The 23574-nt window shown below is 39.4% G+C and overlaps 2 protein-coding genes across 3 annotated transcripts in view; one reads left to right on the forward strand and one right to left on the reverse strand.

The window, feature by feature from the left end:
• The window catches only part of LOC139949549 (protein kinase C delta type-like), a 107418-nt gene extending 103721 nt beyond the window's left edge, over positions 1-3697 (reverse strand). The window contains exon 1 of the mRNA XM_071947932.1: positions 3538-3697. The gene's annotated coding sequence lies outside the window, so the exon portion shown is untranslated. The remainder of the gene's footprint in view (positions 1-3537) is intronic.
• Positions 3698-5967: 2270 nt separating this feature from the next.
• Positions 5968-23574, forward strand: part of LOC139952308 (uncharacterized) — a 56363-nt gene continuing 38756 nt past the window's right edge. For both annotated transcript variants that reach the window (XM_071951403.1, XM_071951412.1), the window contains exons 1-4: positions 5968-6082; positions 7623-8081; positions 22084-22237; positions 23261-23327. In XM_071951403.1, coding sequence (XP_071807504.1) covers positions 7887-8081; positions 22084-22237; positions 23261-23327 — 416 coding nt within the window. In that variant the 5' untranslated portion in view covers positions 5968-6082; positions 7623-7886. The remainder of the gene's footprint in view (positions 6083-7622; positions 8082-22083; positions 22238-23260; positions 23328-23574) is intronic.

Here is a 23574-nt window from a genome sequence, read left to right on the forward strand (position 1 = left end):
TTTATAAAGTTCCTTGCATGATTGGACGGTGAACCACTTGGCTGCGTAGAAACATTAGAACAATTGACGCAGCTCAAAGACAAAACCAAAGCTGCCCATCAAGGTGACGCCTATTCAGGATTAATCTCAGCAAAATTAGGTTACCAGCCAGAAAACCACACAGTTACACTTGCTTAGACTGGTACCCCCACTCATCTGCTAAGCAGTATTTTCTGCTGGACCCTGGTTTAACTTTTCTGGCCGCTCAGTCAAACTGTGAACACAGGAACTGATTTGGCATTTTACGGACTGTTTCATGAGTTCTGAGCCCTCCAATGTGAACAGGAAACTTGGGCACAGTATTCAGCCCTTGAACAAAGGTGTGACCAGGAAGGTACAAAACTGGGTAACAGTACAATCATGGAAGTCAAAGTGACTCACCTTTAACTCTGCATAATATTTCCTTGTATGGTTTATTTCACTTCAATGTTCACAAACAATTTATTTGTCACACTGTAAAAGTTTGAATGACAAATGCAACCTAAAAAAATTGCAAGTCAGCTAAATGGGTACAAAGTACTTTGTACCCATTTAGAGAACTGAAACCCAAAGAGAACTGAATGATAATTAGCTAGACGTGTTTGATACATGTTTGTTAGCTATGTTTTGGACTAAACAATTCCTTGCTCCCTCTGATCATTAGTAAAAATCCCTTATTTGAAAACTTGGAGCCGATCAAAGCTAACATAAAGGAATAATTTGTACTGTTGTCATTAATGTACTGCAAAGCAAACAGCCTTAAAGGAACATGTTGCCTTGGATCGGTCGAGTTGGTCTTTGAAAAGCGTTTGTAACCGATTGTTATATAATGCATATTATATTATGGGTAGAAAGATGTTGTAAAAGTAGAATACAATGATCCACACAAACATGCCTCGAAATTGCACGGTTTTCCTTTTACCTCGTGGACTAACACGGTTGCCCATTTATGGTCCCAAGTGAAATTTTTGACTCCAGTAAATGGCCGTCCGTGTTCTTTTAAAGATTTCACAATTATCAATGTGAAAATAGGCAATGCACAGTAGCCCAGGGGTCGAAATTGCCACTAGCCCGCTAGCCCGGGACTACCAGATTTACAGCCGGGCTACTCATTTTTCCAGCTTGATAGCCGGACGGGCTAGTGGAAAAATAATGCAAAAATCATCATCACAAACAATAAAGAACTATGTTATTGGTGTATTGTAAAGTTTGAGCCGTGACGCGGGACATAATGTGTCTTTCGGGCTACCAAAATCTAATCAGGGCTACTAAAAATTATTGGTCACTAGCCCTGCTGACTACCATGGAAATACACTTAATTTCGACCCCTGGTAGCCTTACATTACATTGTAAAAGGCCACCATTTGATTGACCTATATTTTAGAGGAACAGTTCAAACATGGCCGCTGACTTCCTGTGGAAGGAAAGTATTGTTGTTTCCAGTGACATAATACAGGCAGGCCTGTGTCACCCATTGGTTAATCTGCATTGCCCAATGGCCACTTCATCCAAAACCGTCTACACGTAAATTTGTTTTACTTGTCCCTGTACATGATGGACATGGACACACTGTCAAGTAAAACCAAGGCCTGATACTTTCAATGAGGCAACAAAGGCGATTGCCTCAATGACCCCTGGTCATTGCCTTGGTGCCCGTAAAATGCTCCAGTAGAAAATTTACAATTTCTTCATGGGGGGGGGGGGGCCCTTTACCAAGGAGAAATGGCCTTGGTGCCCTTGCCCTTTCAAAAAACGAAGCATACAGGCCTGCCACAGTCAATGCCCCACATTTCAGATAGTCTTTGATATCTGCCTAATCATCAGTGTATTTTATACATGATTTGGGGCGTTTTTTAGTTTAAAAAAAGTTATAATGTAATTTGTATTAATCCACATTTTTCACATTTTTGTTATTTGTTTTTTAACTGAAAAAAAGTACAATTTTGAAACAAGGCAAATTTTTGCTGAGGCCAGCATTTTCACTACCCGCATCCAATATGAATCCAGCAGTCTAAATGTATTTTGTGACAATCCATGTGACAATAAAGTGTTTGAAGTAAAGCATCAAAAGCACAACATTTAATGATCTGCCTCTCTGCTGGCAAAATGTCATTTAAAACACCTGAGGACCAGTCCAAATAGACTCCGGATAGCATCTTTAATATGAATTAGGCCTATGGGCAGGTGCAAAAGCTGACGGACCAGAGAAATGAACAGCTTACAAGTTACTGGTCCGTTGGCTAGTCACTAAAAACATCAAAGGCTATGGCAACCCATGCTGACACATTATGTGAATAATATAGCAATGCCAATTATGAATTTTTATGAAATCTTCACACAATACAATGGGATACTTTGACAGTGTTGAAATTTCACAAGTTTCACTTTGCATCCTTTGGATGTCAACACAAGCGACCAAATATTTCTTTCTGGGAAACCCCTCATATGCCTTTGATCACAGCACGTAGCCTGGTTTCTTCTTCTTCTTGGAAAACAAGTGCAACATAACTTTACTTTCAGAAACATCATGAATGGATGGAAGCTGTTTATCCAAACTTGGTCTGATCTGCATTGTTATCACTTTTCTACAATGGTTCTCCCCATGTATAAGCTGGCATACTAGGCCGATACACACGAATAGCTGCTGATTTACGCAAATTGCGGCTGAGATTTCCGAGATTGAGAAAAAAAATCCTACATAATCTCAAAATGAAGCAGCGTAGTGCGAGACTGAGATATACAGTCTCAACATTGAGCCCTTATGGTCTTGTGACCAATAGCTAGCAACATCAACTGTCGCTAGGATTTTGTAAAAACATTTAAAACAAGTACAATTTTCGGTTGTGGAGATTGAACATAACACTGAGATTGTGCTCCAGTCCAACTTCCCAAACAAATAATAAGAAACTTATGGGTTTACATTTATTTACTTAGCTGCAATATTATAACCCTCAAAAAAAGTTCAACCTCATTAAAAAAAATAAATGAACCAAATTTGGTATTAACAAAAAACAAATTAAATGGGGGTTCAAGCTCATACATTTTACAAAATCTATTTCAAGTTTTCCAACTAAATCTAAACTTCCTGTCCCCACACTCAGCATATCAGACCTATGGAGCTATCCTTTTTAATAGTTCCATGGTCAGAGGCATGTCAGGGCATCATGTGCAGACTTAAATTTGATCTGCTGATTCAGTAATGTTCAAGTAAACTGTTCTTACACAAGTTTGCTGGTCCTGGGTTAATTTCAAACTAATTGAAGCTTATTTCATTACATTGATAGATTGATTGATATAGGAATAATGTCACTGCCCAGATAGTTGAAAAGGCCGACGTCAATCCAATTCACTTCCTAAAAAGTTCCTTGGTCGCCGTCGTCGCGAAACCACAAAACTTCGTAAAGAGAAGGGGGCGGCCGACCGCCAAGATTTGCAGCAGCACAGTGCAACTAGACTACAGTGTAGTGTTAATCACAGTATTTTAATTTTTAGCTAAAGAATTAATTAGTTAAAACATACCTCAAAAACTCAATATCTGTATAGGTTCTGTAGCTCAAGTCGTCGTGACGGTTAGCCTTTCTAGCTGTGGGTGACTCTCCTGACTGCTGTGTGAACGGCTTGATTATCAATGCGGAAATGATTCAAGCGTTGTGAATGTGAATTTTGTCGTTGTTAGACCCTGCTGCACACCCGCAGTAAAATCAATTCATCCAAAATCCATCATGGAATCTTATGCCAACAGGTGGTTCGTGTACCCCACCCCGAATGCTTATACGCTAAGTTACGTCCGGGTACCAATCAGAAAGTTTGTTGAGTCTGGTTTCGGCCTCTTTCCGATGTAGTTTCGAGAGGTTGATATACTTTTTGAAGATCACAGCTTGGTCGGCCGGTTTAGTGTGTGGTGGGGTGGGGGCGGGGGGGGGGGGAGTGATAGGCGCATAAACTTTTTTCTACCCGACTTCATATTATTATTCGGTAGTTTTAAACTGATTTCTTATTTTTAAACCCTTCTCTAAATGAAAAGAAAGTTCCCGATCTCACCCAGCTACTGGAACTGGGTTTTAAGAAATACCAGAAATAGTAGGCCTTCAGGGTTAGCAATTGTTTGCAACCTGCCTTTGCTATGTTGCGAACTTGATAATTGCATGGAGGAAGAAATACTTCCTCCATGATAATTGCAACTAATAACCTTTGTGGAGGTATTTCTTCCTGCATGTAACCTTGGAGACCAACTACATTTAAAGAGGATTTGAGGTAGCTGGATCTTCTTCTTGAATTCGCGGTTTAATTCCATGTGAAACATGTCAAGACCATGAAGCAAATTGTTGCTCCTTGTCAAAGACTCGGTCCTCCGGGCGAGACGTATAAATTCCATCATTAATAGCTACAAAAAATATAATGGGTTTTAGTCTAAACTTCCCGCCAATTACAATAACTTCTCTCTTAGACAAAGAGGGCGCTATGGGCCGATTTCATCGGGATACTTCATTCCCCACTAAATAAACTCACGTAGCATAAGCCTACATGCAAAATGATAGTATTATTCAAAAATACACACACTTAAAAGTCAAACAGCTTTTACAGGAGGAAAAGGCAATATTATTCATTGACTCTTGAACTTTCCAGTCGAGTTACTCCCCCTCCAAAGCCAATCACCTACACCAGTGTAATTTTTCCAAACGTCCGCCGAGCTTCAATCTTAAAAACGCCCCTTCACCTCTGAGCAAATGGCCCAAGGTCACCCAAAATATATCAAGTTTGAAGTCAACAACCCCCATCCCCAGGTCACAACATTATTTTGCAATATTTTTTACACTGACTCCCTTTTTGGTGGCTCTCAAATCTGTCTGATTACAAAATGGAGCACAAGGCTTCTTTTCACCTTATTCTGGTGGGCCAAGGCATGTGCTTGATATTTGCAATTCTTTTTACGCGCACATTTTAGCCGTAAAATGAGGTACGATCCAGTGACATTTTTTTGTTAGTATCTGAACCCCCACATCATGCACCTTTGCGTCTACTCGAGAGTAACTTAAACCGTATTTTCACAGTTCAATCTGCAACCACGAGAAGAGTTGCCTGTGAGTGGCAAAAGATCCGATGTCCCCCGGCGGAGCGTCGGCACCCCAAATTATGGCAAACTGTACAAACTTCTTCTGATCTTTCTTCTGATCTTTCAATCATCATCCTCACCCTCATGTGCCAGGGGGGGGGGGGGGGGTGGGCGGTTGTACAACATTTCCGGCGGGCAGGTTTTTCCTTGTACACCAGTTTGCGATGTTGGCTTGAAGTCCTGTCCTTCCGGCTTTAAAAGTAGGCCTAGTTTTTGTTTTCTTCCTGAGGATCCCCTGGGTTTTTGTTCGTGGCGGGCCTGAAAACAAGTCATGGTAATGAAAACAAGTTATGGTAATGATTTCATCAGGTCTGAACAAGGAATGAACAATTACCAACGAGGGCACCCCTAATCTTTCAACGGGTTGTGGATTTTGAGCCTTGATTTTTGGAATAATATGGTTTGAAATGATCGAAGCGATATTTTGTATGACTAATCGAGAAAACTAAAACCCAGAATATCAACTCATCAGACGCACGCACATTGTAATTCTACAATACTAGGCCTACAGTAAAGCTGGATTTCGTTTTGCTTCCCCCTAGAAGAAGGGTGGGTACACCACGCGGCCTAATGTGGCTTGTCTGTGACAGGGATATATCTATTTTCTTTCTAGGCATGGACTCAGAAATTTAAAACTTCGTTCCATTCAAACTTTCTGTGTTTGGCCAAATCTAATAAACTTAGCCTATGTCACTGCACAAGTGAACACGGTCATTCAGCCCGCTGATCAATGTGATGGCGCTCTTCACTTTTTGAGGTTGGAAAAAAAAGAGCCGATAAAAAACGACCGCAAATCGATAATACCGCCCTCTGTTGGTCACCTTTAAGGGTTGGGAGATTATCCAGGAAATCAACATGGCGACGATGATATCTGAGGAAAAGTTGCTCATCGAACGGCCTGTGAAATAGTTTATTTCAGCTTCAATGAAACCATGTATTAACATAATAACGGTATGTAGCATTGGCTTGAGATATATTTGATTTACAAAAACCTTTTTATCTCCTTAGTTGAGAGACTGTTGAGACTGTTTTCGGTTTGGTAACATTTTTATAGAAATATTATTTTCGCTCAATTTTAACATTTCGCCTTGGGAGCAACTTTATCAGCTTGTCATGGAAGGGAAGGAGGGAATATTGTTCAAATTACCAACCAAAATAGTGACACAATGTTATTTGATATTGTTTGTAATTTATATCTAATTATAGGTCTACCTTACTGCATGTACAGTATGCTTTTATCTGTTTGAGTCATTGAATGATTGTTGGTACAATGCCAGGATGACAAATCTGACGATGTCTGACAGCACAAAACTCACTTGGGTCTAGACCCAGTAACTGGGGCGTTGTATTCCTTTTTCGAAATTTTGACAGTTTCTGTCATACTAGCATGTGACAGAAAATGTCAAAATTTGGAAAAAGGAATACAGCGCACCAGATGACAGAAAATGTCAATATTTTGAAAAAGGAATACAGCGCCCCAGTTACTGGGTCTAACTTGGGTCCTGCTAAAAAAAACCTGACATCAACAAGCCGAAAACGCCAACAACAAGTTGCCATGTTGTCGACACTCTTGACTTGTTGGCTTGTTGTTGGCTTGTACAGTAGGACTGCCTCAATCAAGTAATCAAAGCAATGATTTGGCGATTCATTGCAAAGAGTAAAGACCGTTCAGTATCGGCACTTCTGATCTCAACTTGACCAAGCTCAAGTTTGACTCCTTCATCCATTGCAACAGGCACTGACTAATTTAGCACTGACATCCTACCAATACCAGGTGACCCGTAGATTTAGTGATGATCATGAAGTTTTAAGCCCAATTGGTCATCGTACTCGCAAGTCAAATGTAGTGAAATCCACGATTGTTATAAACTCAAACTCAAACAGCATTTCAAGTAAAAATAGTTTATCATTAACCGACAAAAATATAATGTTACTTGCCCCCATTAGGTGCACATGATTTTCAATATCGCCAATAATTTTATTTGTTTATATGTACATATGGATTTTGATGTAATAAAAATGAGATACGTAATGAAGATTATCAAAATCCTATGTTCAGTTTTTAAATCCTTCACTGCACTTGAGAAGTTGAGATCAACATATTAGACAACTCTGGCCATTCAAAATCCATTTGGGGAAATATGTGTTACAAATCAAACAATTTTAATTTTATTTTTAAAAGAAAGAATTAAAACACTTTTCACATGAAGCATAAGTCTGTCAGTGTCAGCGTCAAATTTATGCCCAAATCATATAAATTATGGACAACTCAATTCCTCACTTGTACCACGAATCAAACAAGTTTGCAATAAAGTTATAAATTTATACAAATAATTCTGAATGTACCAATGTTAGGCTTTTTTTGTTCTGGCATACTGTTTAACTTGGTACAAACGTGTGACTTTGTTTTTAAATTTTATGGCAAAACAAAATGGCATTCATTTTGATTGTTAAATTAACACCTTTTTCTTCTCCTCGTGTTTGAATACAGGAAGTATAGTCCATTCAAATCAACATGATGTGAATTGAAAAGAAAGAGCAACTTTGTACAAATGCAGTAAATACCTCCCGAGACCCACACAGTACTTAACAAGGTCACCCACTACCCCAAGCTGGATTCCTAAATGCAAAAGGACTTCAGACTACCTCCTACAATTCAAATTGTCATGTGATTGCCAAAGACGTATTCTTCACCTTGTACCTTGTAAACCCAACCTTCCCCTGAGCTGAATCCAAGTGGGGATGCTAGACCACCATGACGGCGATTGCTGTCTTCACGTGCCACTCGAGCTCTCATCCATTCCAGGAGCGTAAGATCCCGCTCAAGGAACCGGTCAAGATCGGACGCTCAGTGGCCAAAGCGAGACCAACTGTTGAGAATGGAATATTTGACTGTAAGGTGCTGTCCAGGAACCACGCACTGATTTGGTATGACCAGGACACTCTCAAGGTGAGATTAAATTTTTGAATTTATATTCAAATGTTTTTGTTTTCGAGCTGGGTTCCCATTGGAATTTTTTTTCCACTGCCAGTGTCACGCTTGTGTGTAATCTACACTACGTTCCCACCTGGATACATTCCATGACATTTGCATAGTGTTTTACAGCGTAGTCGCCGTAGGTTTACAATACAGAGCTGTTCCCATTGGACCTTTAGGGGCCCTGATAATTTACTCTCTTTTGGCCTGTTGTTTTTACATTAGGGTCTTGTTAAATTGACAGGGAGATCAGTTTACCCTGCGACCCCATTGGATTTAATTTTAGAAAGTCTTTAAAAAGTTAAATTACAATGGGAGCGCAGCTTTAGTTAGACAATACTCGTCACAAACTCAATGGCCATCTCTTGAAAACTTGTTGATTGTGTTTTCATGGCGTTTTTGTAAACTAAATTATCGGCTCTCTACTCTCTAGTAAAGGATCTGTGCAAAGGGGTAACCGGGGACAATGCCTTTGGTCACCAACTTTTTCCCCCATGTGATTTGCTCGAAACATGGACCCTTGTATGATTCTGTTACTCAATACTGATTCAATCAAGTTGACTTTTTTTCTTTCTAAATAATTGTTTTCATAGTGAAAACTTGGTGTCTGTGCTCTGTGTGGATTTTCGGTGAAACAAAGTTGCACACCCTGTGTTTTGATTTGCACTCCCACTTTTCCAAATCCTCAACACTGTTTTCACAGTACTTTTTCACTCATTTCCTAATTTACTCATGAAAGTAACCATGAAGAAGAATCTGTACACCATTTTTCCAGTACATTGAAAGGTTACATGTACTTGCTTTTAACCCAGAGTGCAATGTACGTTAGGCTAGCCTTAAAGGCAGTGGACACTATTGGTAATTACTCAAAATAATTATTAGCATAAAACCTTACTTGGTAACAAGTAATGGGGAGAGGTTGGTAATATAAAACATTGTGACAAACGGCTCCCTCTGAAGTGGAGTAGTTTTCGAGAAAGAAGTAATTTTCCATGAATTTGATTTCGAGACCTCTAGTTTAGAATTTGAGGTCTTGAAATCAAGCATCTGAAAGCACACAACTTCGTGTGACAAGCGGCTTTTTTTTTTTTCTTTCATAGTTATCTAGCAACTCCGACGACCAATCAAGCTCAAATTTTCACAGGTTTGTTATTTTTTGCATATATGTTGAGATACAGCAAGTGAGAAGACTGGTCTTTGACATTTACCAATAGTGTCCACTGGCTTTAAGGTTGAGCCCTGAATAATTGAACAGTGAAGTTCCAACAGTGTACGAAACAAGTCCATGAAATCAATGATTTGTATAAATAAATCACACACTTTCTGTGCCCAAACAAATATGCGAAATGATCTTTGGTACATGTTGTAATTCATCGTTGAAGTGTAATTGTTCAAATGATCAACATGTGTGCTCACTGTAGCATTCACCCATACGTCCTTCTGTCATATTTAATCATTCACATGGCCCTCATCTTATCAAGGATTCTTCGTACACCCTGGACACCTACATGGAGTAGTCCTATGAACTAATGACTTCCTGGTTTGATATTACACATCAAAGTAATGAAGGGCAAATGTGGCCTGGTAGTAATGAATGGCAATGTGGCAGCATGCTTGAATATTGAGTTTATGGGTGCATGCATTAAAGGCAGTGGACACTATTGGTAATTGTCAAAGACTAGCCTTCACAGTTGGTGTATCTCAACATATATATGCATAAAATAACAAACCTGTGAAAATTTGAGCTCAATCGGTCATCGAACTTGCGAGATAATAATGAGAGGAAAAACACCATTGTCACACAGAGTTGTGTGCTTTCATATGCTTGATTTCGAGACCTCAAGTTCTAAACCTGAAGTCTCAAAATCAAGTTTGTGGAAAATTACTTCTTTCTCGAAAACTATGGCACTTCAGAGGGAGCCGTTTCTCATGATGTTTTATCAACCTCTCCCCATTACTCATTACAAGTAAGGTTTCGTGCTAATAATTAGTTTGAGTAATTACCAATAGTGTCCACTGCCTTTAACTCTGACTAGTGAAGGGTACAGGTGCTTGGAAAATAAACGTTAAGTCCTCAGTCATGCCACTTACCATTGTGAGCTGTTTTTATGTACAAATTACAGTAATAACATGTATGATACTCATACGAACAGTTTTTCCCGTAGCATTGTGCCTGTGGACTTTAGATCGCTACACGTACACACATTTGATTAGAGTAAATGATGTTGTAAGAAGCATCTGTTTCAAGACGATAGTGATGATAGATTGCATGCTGGAGAAGCATCTTCATCTTGTACTCTGTCTTAAAATAAATACCATTAACTGAGAGCATGCTCAGATCTCTTGATAATGGTATGCCAACAATTCTTCCAAATTTATTAATGAGAGGAAAGTTGCAAAAAATATTGTAACCCTTACACTCCGATTCCTTCTTTATTAAATTGCCAAGGTTAACACGGTTTAAGATTCAAAAGATCTGTGGCTAGTAAGTCCCCCCCCCCCCCAAAAAAAAAAAAGGAGAAGAAAGGCTTATGGTCAGGCATTCCAATCTACAGTACTTTAAGTCAAAACAATTTGGTGTGGAGCGACATCAGAGGAGGAAATCGAATGACTGAGGCCACACTCTAGCCAACTGCCAAGTCTGTAGGCCCGATCAGGTTTAAATGTTATGTTTTTCAGACTTTGTGTACGTATAGCTATAATTGATCAACTCCGGATGAGAATTTTACATTTAATGCATGAATTTTTTAAAGAATTATTCTACTTGTACGTAGGCTTATCCTGCAGTAGTGTGGACAAACCAAAGTCTTACGGTCTGAACCATCGCCACAATACATTATCATACTGTTGTACAGACATTGTACAAAGACATCTTTCTGGTACAGTAAAGAAATGAAAGAATCCTTGATACTGTGTACACGTTGCATTTTCCTCAGTATTGGGTAGTATTCCATTGAGTGCAGTTTTCAATGGTAGGAGCATGGAGGTAGAAGAGTAACCCTCCTCCAATGGAAGTGCACTCTTGTCTCCGACAATACATACTACAAAGTAAACATGTAACCCGGTCGGCTTTATTATGTCATTGGACAAGTCCACATTGCAAACATGCACACATGAACATGTACGTGACAAGTCATTTTTTGAGTCATGATGGTACATGTAGTACATGTAGCTGAGTGCTTGGTTGTTAAACTCTAGCCACATGTTACGGTTGCACACCAACTAAAGTAGCTCCTTGGGTATCGGGACTGTACCCGGCCTGGTAGTGTGGTACACCTTTTCTTAATTTAAGTAAAGCATCGATGCCCCCTTAAATATTGTTTGCCTCTATCGAGCACTCCTGGGAAAGCCTGTAAATGAATGAGATCACTCGTGACTAAATATGTATTCAGCTTCAATTATGGGAGGAAGGCCTCTTGGGGGAGGGGCTGATTGTGGCAGGTCAGGCGAGGGCCTAGGCAACAATTTCACTGGGTGTTTTATTTTTGCCATGCTACCTGTGTTTATGATGTACTTGCCTGGAATTTAAATTGTTAGAGGGCAAGGTCATGTTGATTTGGCATTTTTGGGGGGGAATTCTTGATATATATGTATGAGGGGAACTTTTGAAAGGGGCACCAAGGCCAAGATCAGGGCACAAAGGCAATTTGGCTTTCATGACCTTCATATAAATCCAGGCCTGAATGTATCCATGTTTATGAAGGACAAACTGGAAACTGATTTGCGCTTAATTAATCTAGAACTAGAAGTGACCTCCAATAACCGGTGAATAAATACTCTGTTCACATCAAGTCCTCTTAAAGGCAGTGGACACTATTGGTAATTACTCAAAATAATTATTAGCATAAAACCTTTCTTGGTAATGAGTAATGGGGAGAGGCTGATAGTATAAAACATTGTGAGAAACCGCCCCCTCTGAAGTGAGGTAGTTATCAAGAAATAAGGTATTTTCATCGAATTTGATTTTGAGACCTCAGATTTGGAATTTGAGGTCTCGAAATCAAGCATCTGAAAGCGCACAACTCCGTGTGACAAGGGTGTATTTTTCTTTCATTATTTTCTCCCAACTTTGATGACCGATTGAGCTCAAATTTTCACAGGTTTGTTATTTTAGGCATATGTTGAGATACAGCAAGTGAGAAGACTGGTCTTTGACAACTACCAATATTGTCCAGTGTCTTTAAGTCTTGAAACATGTATCTAGGCTCTTTGCCAAGGTGGGATTCAAACCCAAGTCCGCGAAGGGGAACACAGTTGTGTACGAAGCAACACTACTACACCCTGTGACCTTCTGATGGCCACATCAATGCATTTGTACCTCTATGTATTCAGGGCAACCGACACCAAACTGACAAAGGAAAGGATTGAGTGACATTGATTGATGGAGTTACTGTACTAGTAGAAGCCACTCATTGTACAAGAATAATATAATAATAAAATAGAGCTGTTGACCTTTAAGCCTGTTGAGATGCTTAAAGGGAGAACCTTTTAAATGTCACCCACCCAGACAGTGACAGCAAATTGAGTGGTTACTGTACATGGGTGTGCATACATTACTACGTACTCGTACACACACACTCTGCACTGTAGCCACAGACTCCACTAAAAAAGAATGCACCTATTATGTGAATGAATCCTCAAAAAGCACCCATTCGGCAACCAAATTCTTCCGTAAAATGCAAGAATTCAATTGATCACCAAATTCTACCCAAAACGCCACAAATTTGCCACAAATTGCTGTGGTGCCCTTTACATTTTCCTCATAGACATGATTGAGGTGCCCCTTACCAGAGGATAATTGCTGTGCCCCTTCAAGAGCAAAGGTCACGAGGCCTGCCTTTGATATAATAAACTTTTGTATTTCTTGAAAATTCTGAATTGTTTATAATAATAGGTTTGTCATTAGATTTCATAAAAGCTACATGTAGTTGATTGGAATGAATCACTCTGGGCCTCCACCTGCCTCCCACCATCTCCCTCTCTTAGATATGAAGGAAGGAAGTGCTTCCACCTTCTTGTGTAACACAGATTTGTTTTAATCTCTTTACTCATCCGTTTAGGTCATTTCTCAGACAGCTCTGCTGTCAATAGCACATATTGCTGTATTACGTAAAACATTACTGTCTGCAGAGATTTGAGAATAACTGGGAGGACATTGTGCTTACATGATGCGCGATGACAAAATGTACTCATTTAGGCATACATGTACATGTAATAGTTAAATGAATTGAAATGTACCAAGTTACAAAGATCTTGTCTTGACTCTACATTCTTTAAATGTAAGTTCCCTAAACTTTTTATCAAAGTACTATGAAAATCATACTATACGCCTGATACTTTGATTGCTTCCGTGTCCCCTGGTCATTGCCTTGGTGCCCATGAAATGCTCTGCAGTACAAATTTGCAATATTATCATAGGGTGCCTTTTACCTTGAGAAGAAAATGCCTTGGTGCCCTTGCTCTTTCAAAAAACGAAGCATACAGCCCTGATACTACATCATCAATGATCATGTACCCCAACCCCTAACTATCAATTTTAAATGCACGTTTCATGCAGTGTGTAAGCATCATGATTAGTCCAAGGGCAGACTGTCGCTGTCTTGGACTAATCCCCTCTTCCACTGGCTCATTCACTTTGACCTTCAACCTTTTCAGGTTGTTTGAGTGATACATCATTTATACCCAGTATCAAATACAAACATGTATTGTACATATAGTGAACTGTTGGCTCTGTCCATGGATTCTACAAAGTACCTCCATGCTCTGTCCCAGCGCCACATCCAATAAGCCGTAATAACGTGATAGGAGTGTACTGTTTGGTTTGGGTGTACATGTATACAGACAAATTTACCCAAACCTTATAGTGTTGTAGCATTGTGTCCGCCATATCTCAAAAAGGCTTATAGTGCTGGGATGGGCTGACGTAATGCACTATGCTCATTAGCCCATGACCCCCGACCTTATAACCCCCGGTCACCTCTTCCTGTTCAATATGATAGATTCAACCTCGGATGATAATGTAACTTTAATGTGTAAATCCATTGCAAATTATAGGGCTTGACCGTGCAATATTCTTTAAATTTTGCGTTAAAAGAGATCGTTTGCAATATCAATGGTGGTCTGCTTGCTTTGTCATATCTTGTGTGTACATGTTGTGATTGTGCGGAGTGCCGATCAGCAATACATCACTACTATCACTACACTCTGAACAGGAACTGTTACGTAGTCTTTGATGAGACTGGTGGGGGCCGAGCAAATGTGTAGTATACACATGTAGCATAAAAGCTAAAAGGGTCCACTGTGCATACTTTGTGTAATGTTATGTGTACCTCTACATTACTGACATGTACCAAAATAAAGAACACAGATTTGGTTATATGGAAACAGGGGTCGGTTTCTCAAAGATTAAGACTAGTCTTATCTCGAGTTAGGACAAGTTACTGGTCCTAACTTAGGACTAGCTATACATTTTGTATACCTCCTAGGACTTTGTGAAATCGACCCATGGACAGCATGGCATGCATTGGAGACAATCAATTTGTTGCTTCTTTACAATGTACTGTCATGTGTACTTGTGTGTGTTACATTAAGTGCAATAAGAGCTGTCTGGACTGTCTAACTTTTTAAAGTTGACACTTTTTTCTATGTTCAGTCATGTAATTCCTGTATTATGTACTATGTTGCTGAGTGCAATAATACAACTAGTATGATACTACTGTCTCATACTGCCAGCGCATCTCCACAATTTTATATTTTTATAGATTGAGAAAGTTACAGCTTTCATTGAAGTTATTGCACTAGAAACTGCCAGTTATTACCTGTAGTTAGTAGATGGGTACATTAGTTAATTAGAAACTAAAAATTAAGTGATGTTGTGATCTCAACGTCCATCAGACGTGTACAGTCTGCGGCAAGTGTTAAAAATTGTGTACGTTTTTCATCTCGTTTTTTGACACAGCATCACCTGTTAAAATTCATTCAGAGAACAACAAATAAATACCAAAGGAAATTGGGCAATGGAACTTGAATTGTACACTTCAGACTTCAGGTAGACACTACATACGTAGGAATTGGGTTCATGGTTTATTGATGACAACAGACGTATAATAATAGACACTACAAACTCATTTAATGTCAACTCTATTTAGACTGTCCTTGGGAGGATTAGCATTGATTAACTAGAGAAGTATCAGACAAAAACGAACATACCCAATGTGCAATGCACATGAAGGTTGTATAGTTCACAATAAAGTGCACATTATACGTAGACTGCACCACTCAATGCATGCATTGAGTGCGTTCGTTTAGCTCCCCTGGGTCGACCCCGGTGTGTGGCGTGTTTTTTTTCCCAGGACAAACGTGTGCAGATAATTACCCACGTTCGTCCGGGGTTGACCCAACGAAGCTAAACGAACGCACCCATTCTTAGCCATGAAAAAGGTGCATGCTGGTCTTGTTAACAACTAAATTTGACACTAACTAGACCAGCATGCACCTCACTCCGCGGCTAACGCATGCGTACCTACAATTACATGTTCGTACATGTAATTGTGAAGTTGTCCGTTATTATTATTATTATTATGGTTTATTAGAAAACTGCTCATTGCAGCCTACTGGCTGAATTACAAAACAGAATACATTTAAATTAAAAGGAATACAAAAAGTTGATTTAAAGGCACTGTTACACGTTTGGTAAAAAGAAGACCAGTGTTCTCACTTGGTGTATCCCATAAAAGCATAAAATAACAAGCCTGTGAAAATTTGGGTTCAATCGGTCATCAAAGTTGCCAGAAAATGATGAAAGAAAAAACACCCTTGTTGGACGAATTTGTGTGCTTTCAGATAGGAATAAAAGACTTCTAGCTAGAAGTCTTTTATATTTTAGTGAAAAAATACCTCTTTCTCAAAAACTATGTTACTTCAGAGGGAGTCGTTTCCCACAATGTTTTATACTATCAACAGCTCTCCAGTGCTCGTTACAAAGTCAGTTTTTAAGATAATATTTGTTTTGAGTAATTACCAAACGTGTACCTTCCCTTTAAAGTAAACCGTATAAATAAATCAAAGAGGCAGTTAGGAAATAAAGAATTGCACAAAGCACATACAAATATTGCACAGAAAGAAGCACACTGACCTTGGAGGACATGAAAAATCACAAGAAAGAAAGTTTCTCAATGGTCATGTTTTAAAAATCTAAAAACAAATTGCAGTGCCCTTTAAAAAACTGAGACGTCTACAAGCTGATAACCAACACACGTACTGTGTTTGAAACATGTGATTACTTTGAGCTTCGATTGAAGAAGATTCATTTCATTTACTTATCAGTGTACAGTGTGCACACACGTTTGTCCAACTATCCAAAGAAACAGTATGTATGGCCTGTGTTTGTTTTTAGATGATATTTAAACGTGATTCCAAATTTACTGTAAATTGAAGGAAACACAGGGACCAAATAACAATCCGCACTAATGCTAGACGCTCGGTACCTAGATGTCAGACAATGTGTTTGATGTCCAAGCTTTATGTTTACTCATGTGTTTTGACTACACTATAGTCTGGCACACCAATTAGGTGATTGTGTGAGAATTAGTGGTGGAATATTTGTCTGTTTGTCCGATATGAGTATTTTTTATCAAAAGTGACATCATAAGGGCTAAGTGCTAACCTGCTGGTTTCAAATATGTAGGCTACTTCTATTTTATGCAATACGAATAACAAAACAACAAGGTATCCAAAAACTGTCAACATTCCAGTTCAAAACAGAGGTGGCCTGTGTCCACTCAATGGCTATACACCTACTGCATACACATTTAAAGGAACACGTTGCCTTGGATCGGTCGAGTTGGTCCTTGAAAAGCGTTAATGTAACCGTTTGTTATAAAATGCATATGGGTAGAAAGATGTTGTAAAAGTAGAATACAATTATCTACACAAACATGCTTCGAAATTGCACGGTTTTTCGCTTACCTCGTCGACTAACACGGTCGCCATTTATGGGAGTCAAATTTTTGACTCCCATAAATGGCCGACCGTGTTAGTTAGCACAGTAAAAGGAAAACCATGCAATTTCGAGGCATGTTTGTGTGGATCATTGTATTCTACTTTTAAAACATCTTTCCAACCATATGAATTTTATAAAAAACGGTTACAAACGCTTTTTATAGACCAACTCGTCCGATCCCAGGCAACGTGTTCCTTTAAAGGAAGATGTTCATGGATCAAAATGCATTATGCCGAAAAAGTATCCAGATTCGTTTTTTGAAATGTTGTGCAACTGAAAGACGGTTACGTTGTCTCCTAAAGCTACACAAACAGTAGAATGTGCGTACTTGGACCTTGCTGATCATACACACACCTAATTGAACTCAATGGCTGTGAGGGCAGACAATCACCATCAATCACATTACAAGCTTGTGTAATATGTTCCACACATACAAAGTGACGCATTTCATACTGTACTATCGAGCTACATGTATTTATGGCTAGAGATAAATTTTGCCATCTCTTTGTGTAGGAGTCAGAGCATTGAGGAGGAAGGAGGTTAGGGTTATCTCCACGGAAGAAGCACAGAGGAGGAAAAATCTCCAAGGAGGAATTAAGGGACTGGGCCTGGAGGCATTTGTTTATAAACATGAGAAGGCAGGGTCAGATACTGATCTCTAAATTGATCTCTAAATTTTCCCGATGGGGATAACAGTTTGGAAAGGCGGCTTAAATCATAATTCTTTTATTACATCAGTTTGATCCGGCTTGTCTTTAGGGAATTTTCGCAGATCTGTGTCTGTAGACGAAACAACTTTGAATATTAACCACATTCCATTTGACTTCATGTATTAATTCTGGTTGTGAAGCCAAGGACTCTCAGGAAAGCGAACTTAATCACTATTTGAGGAACTAGCCAAGAACTCAGAATTAACATTGGGGATTAAATTGCTCCTCACAAGCCACGGGACCCAAACTTCTCTCATGTATTTGAATTTTTGCTGTCATCAACATAGCCTTGCTCAAGGCGGTCGCATTATTCACTCCGAAAAAGACGCTGTTGTAAACCCACCCGTATACACTGTGCGTGGTGTGTGCAATCACACCGCACGACACACCCGTATACACACTGTCACATCACTGAATACCCGTATGCGGATGTGTATGGGGCGTCGTGTCGTGCGGCGTTGCGCACAGTGTATATGGGTGGGTTTTGTACAACGGCGGTCTTTTTTCGAAGTGAATAATTCGACTGCCTTGAGCAAGGCTATCATCAACAATACTTATTTGCACCAGTTGGAAAATATTGACTGTCAAACTTATTGTCCACAGTACACTGTAGAGGTTTGTGTACTGTATGGATGTAATCTATGCCAGTGTAAAGATGTGTCATTGATGGATGCATGTAACAGGTGTAAGCGCAACAGGTACTGTATTTGCGCAAAGTATTTACTGTACAAAGTATTGTAAATAATACATCTATAGAGACAGATGGGCACAACAACTCATCTCGTCAAGTCATGATAATTACTGAAGAAATGTATGAATGAAATAACATGTTTTTGTTTTACCACTGCTGCATACATGTAGCTTTTAGTGGGATAGCTTTTCACCGGACGCGCCCTCATTCATATTCTAGGGTGTGTAATGTACTTTCTATATCTTTCTAAACCATCTTTGTGCAGCTTATAAATTGTTCAAACTTTTGTTACAATTTTACTGACACAGAGGTCATTCAGTCAGTGGGTATTGTTGATAAACATTAATACAGTCTGCATTGTTTGATTTCATAAAATACACTGTAGCCTACCACATGTTCATGTAAAGCTGCAGTGGACTGGATATGTTTGAATGCACTTCAGTTGTCCTCTCAGTTTAAATGTGTGGATGTTGTATTTTAAAAGTTATAACCGTGACACAGTCGTGACACAGTGTTGTGTATACGGTTTGCCATTTTGTGAGTTGAGTTGCATACTACATCTGTACGGAAAGTCGCACTCGTTGTCTAAAATGCTTACTGCCACAGTAACAATACACATGGAAAGTGAATCCCGAACTATGCATTATGATTTATCTAAACGTCAGGTGAACTGTGTCAACTGTACATGACCCAGGGTAGAGTGCACAAAGATACATGGCTGTAGTGCATACAGTGTTCCCTATGTAGAGTGTAATTTAAACAGAAAATCAGATTGAAGCACCCGTTAATTACAGTCCCTTTATGCGCTCACTGCGGCACTGACTGTTAGTGTTTACATGACCAATGAAGAGCCAAAAGACGTTGCTGAAATTGCAGGCTCTATATTTATACACCTAGACATGTGTTGTACATGAAAATGTACGTATGCAGGACCTCATAGGCACTAAAACAGAAACATCAAAGAACCAGTCGCTCAGCTTATCACCTGGTCACCACAAAATGGGAGGAGAAATAGGGGAACACAGAAGCTCAGCTATACAGATGTAGTTTGCTCATGTGATGAGACAGGGAGGCCTACCCAGCGCAGCTATAGATGGTCTGCCTACAGGCACAATTCGAGGCAGAGGCCGCCCTAAGCTGCGCTGGATAGACAACGTCACAAAGTGGAGTGGAAGAAGCGTCAAAGAACTGAGACGAGAAGTGATTGAAAGACACCAGGTGATTACGGCAACTCCAGGAGTGTGCCACCAGTACAACCTGAGGACGAGGCGGCCACGGACGCAAGTCTATGCCGAATGATGATGATCGTCGTGCTTCCAACTGATCTCCCAAACATAAAGAGGAATATAAGACAATGGGCAAATCTAAACATGATTCCGACCTCTGTCGACTATTGAGACAGAAACACATGCAGGCCATACAAAAATTGACAGTGTGTTCACAGGTTCGGTTGACATTCTACAATAGCCTCATACTGAAGTCAGAGTACAAGCTCAAATAGCAGAATGTCAGCTTATGTGGAGACAGATTTTGTTTTTTCCTCCATGGAATTTATAAACTCATCAAGGAATATTGTTATTTTCTTGGTGATGTGAATAGTGGTGTAACTAAACGCATTCCATTTTGGGGGGCGAGGGAAGGTGGGGACAATGAATCATTTTGGTTTTTGTTTACAAATGTATACTTTACCAATTACTAAAAATGTATTTGTTGCTGTGCCGTTGGAGCTGATGGTCTTGTTTAAAATGTTAGTTTATAAGCATGCACTGTCTAATGGAAGCATTTACAGGCAGGAACTACTGACAGTTTTAATGGCGCTGAGTGTTTCCTTACATTCATTGTGATTAGGTTGTAAAGTTCAGATTGATTTGAATAATAAGCACTTTTTGTGTTGCATTTAGAATTTTATACAGTAAGGCATACTGATCGATAACCACTGGTTTGTTTCTCTTTGAATTCCTTTGGGAGTTTTGGGGCAAGGTTCTAGAGAAGTTAGGCAAACAAGCCTGGACACGTTTTTTTAAAAGACTGAAATACCTTCAGATTCCTGCACTTTAATTGTCAACTGATCAAAATAAATGGATGGTGTTTTCCAATGAAAACTATATTATTTGATGGAAAATGAATGCTCTTTTAAAGACAGTGGACACTATTGGTAATTGTCAACGACTAGCCTTCACAGTTGGTGTATCTCAACATATGCATAAAATAACAAACCTGTGAAAATTTGAGCTCAATCGGTCATCGAACTTGCGAGATAATAATGAAAGAAAAAAACACCCTTGTCCCACACGAAGTTGTGTGCATTTAGATGGTTGATTTCGTGACCTCAAGTTCTAAATCTGAGGTCTCGAAATCAAATTCGGGGAAAATTACTTCTTTCTCGAAAACTATGGCACTTCAGAGGGAGCTGTTTCTCACAACGTTTTTTACCATCAACCTCTCTCCATTACTCGTCACCAAGAAAGGTTTTATGTTAATAATTATTTTGAGTAATTACCAATAGTGTCCACTGCCTTTAAAAACCAATCAATGTACATACTGTAGTAGACCTACACCTTTGCATGTATCTTGAGTCCCTAATTCCAGATAGTTTTCATAAATACGTCGATGTTAATGTTACCCACCCTAATACCCACTGATGAGTAAGGTTTTGTAAATTGCATGTCATTTATACGTTTGACAAGATCCTGTAATATGAAACTTATTGAATCAAGTCACTCCTATTGATGGCACAGATACATTGTACATGTACTTGTATCCGTGTGAGGTTGTTAATGTTACCAAGCGCTAAGTGTTTCTGCTGGAATCTTGATATCTTTGAGGAAAATAACTGCATCATGTACATGTAATTCATGCTACAAACCGGACAAGCTCTCTCTATTAACCCAATTCACCTGACGTCATCATCACAACAGTCTTGGTTGAGCTGCTTGAGGAGTCCGTGTCGCTGTGTGTTGTATAGTGTCAATGTGCATTTTAGGCGATGATATGTCTACATATTCAGCATAATTTTTAATGCAATTTGACTCCCATTATGTTGGAGGGGTCAGTCATACAAAGAGTTGTTGTTTGCATTCATGTAATGTAATGTATAGTGCATGGTTACGCTTGTGAAGCAAGACACTTAATTAACCCTCATTCCAGGCCGCCTTCGGATGGGATATAAAGCCGTTGGTCCCGTGTGTTGTGTAAAGCACGTAAAAGAACCCAGTGTACTTATCGTATGGAGAAGGGGTTCGCCCCGGTGTTCCTTGTTTGATTGGCTGCATATTGCACCACAGCACCTTCCCCTTGTGAGCCATTACATGGTGCTACGTAAAGGAATTTGTCTTGGACTTCAAAAACGTAGGGCTGCACAATATCTTGGAAGAAAATACTGAATGTTGAAGTGCTTTGAGTATCGCTGAGTGTGCGATAAGAACTGTAAACACTCATACACATTGCAGTTACATGTAGACGGACATACATTATGCTAAAGAGATATTTCTGGAGTGATGATTTGTTTTTCTTGGTTTGTAGGTATTTGACAAAATGAATGAAGTATTTTTTGTTTGTTATTTCTTCTTCTAGTTTTACCTCCAAGACACCAAAAGCAGTAATGGGACGTTTATCAATAATCAACGCCTCAGTAGAGGGGCGGAGGAGAGCCCCGCTCATGAGCTCAACTCCTGTGACATCATCCAGTTTGGTGTGGATGTCATGGAGAACTCCAGGAGGGGAGTAGGTGGGTACCAGTCTCTAGAATAAAGCCCGGTTCATACTACGAATACGAATGCGAATGCCAAGTGAATTTTGACAACACATATATAGCTTTTTTGGCAGCGAATGTTTCGCAGGAGTTGAGCACATTTCAACTGTTGCGAATTATTTGTTGCGAATATGTGACGTAAAAATTTGTATCACATTTACTTTCGCATGGAGTATGAACCGGGTTTAAGTGTGCATCAATGTATACATGTGTTTATTTAGTTGGTCTCCACGTCAAGGGAAATCATCTAAACTCCCACAAGGGGATATAAACGCCAAGCTGGCAACAGCTTATCTCTCACATACAAATCTTGGTTTAACGTCTATCATTATGAATCAAGAAATTGTGATTCAGTAATTAGACGACAACACTTTTTGTAGACACTGTGAAATCAGCGGTTACCTTGGTAGGATTCAAACCCACAACCTTGTGATTGCAATTCCTACAGTCTAACCATTTGACCACTGTGGGCACATGAATATGGGGGTTGAAACTGAGAAACTGTGACAGAAGGGTCACATCTTCCAAAATTACAAACAATGGAAGATTAAAGAGTAGTCCTTGATCTACAATGTGAGCGTACATTCACAATGCTACATGTGTACCTCTATCATTTATTGCTTTTATCTGTCAGACTATTACGCTATCTCTATCATTATTTACATACTATGTATTAACACACAATTGTCATGTAGACCAGTACATAGTTTTATATAGCTGCTAAAAGTATATGACACTATTAAGGCCTAACACAAAATAAAAACAGTTTCTCATACAGGATTCTTTGAAAACAGATACTGAGTCTCCCTTCCTCTTTTTTTAAAGTCCAGGGTTTCAGGATTTTCTCCCAAGAGCTTGTGGCTTGAATAGGCCAACTCCATATTATGACTCTATCTATTGGAAAATGAGCGCATCACAAAACTTCATTTGACCTTGGAGTCCATCTTTAAAGGGGCCTTCTCCTCATTATTAACCCAAATTCATTGCATTCTATTTCAGTTACCCACGGATGTATAGTGTCTCAGCTCACGTTGTACAACCCAGATGGTACAGAAGCCATCAGAAGGTACAGTACAGTAATAATTTTGACTGCTGATATTACTCGGGTGTATTATACGTGTGCAAACAAAATGTATTACCGTATTCTCAGTGTACTGATGTATTTGGAGCTTTGATGGAGGCCTGATACTTCACAGAGGCAATTGCCCCCACACTGCCCCTGGTCATTGCCTTGGTGCCCCTTGAAATGTTACAATAGATCCCTTTCATGTGACGTCAAACGCTCAAAAATGAGGCAAATGATTGGACGAAAG

The sequence above is a fragment of the Asterias amurensis genome, chromosome 2 (genome assembly GCF_032118995.1).
Source record: "Asterias amurensis chromosome 2, ASM3211899v1".
Classification (NCBI taxonomy): Eukaryota; Metazoa; Echinodermata; class Asteroidea; order Forcipulatida; family Asteriidae; genus Asterias; species Asterias amurensis.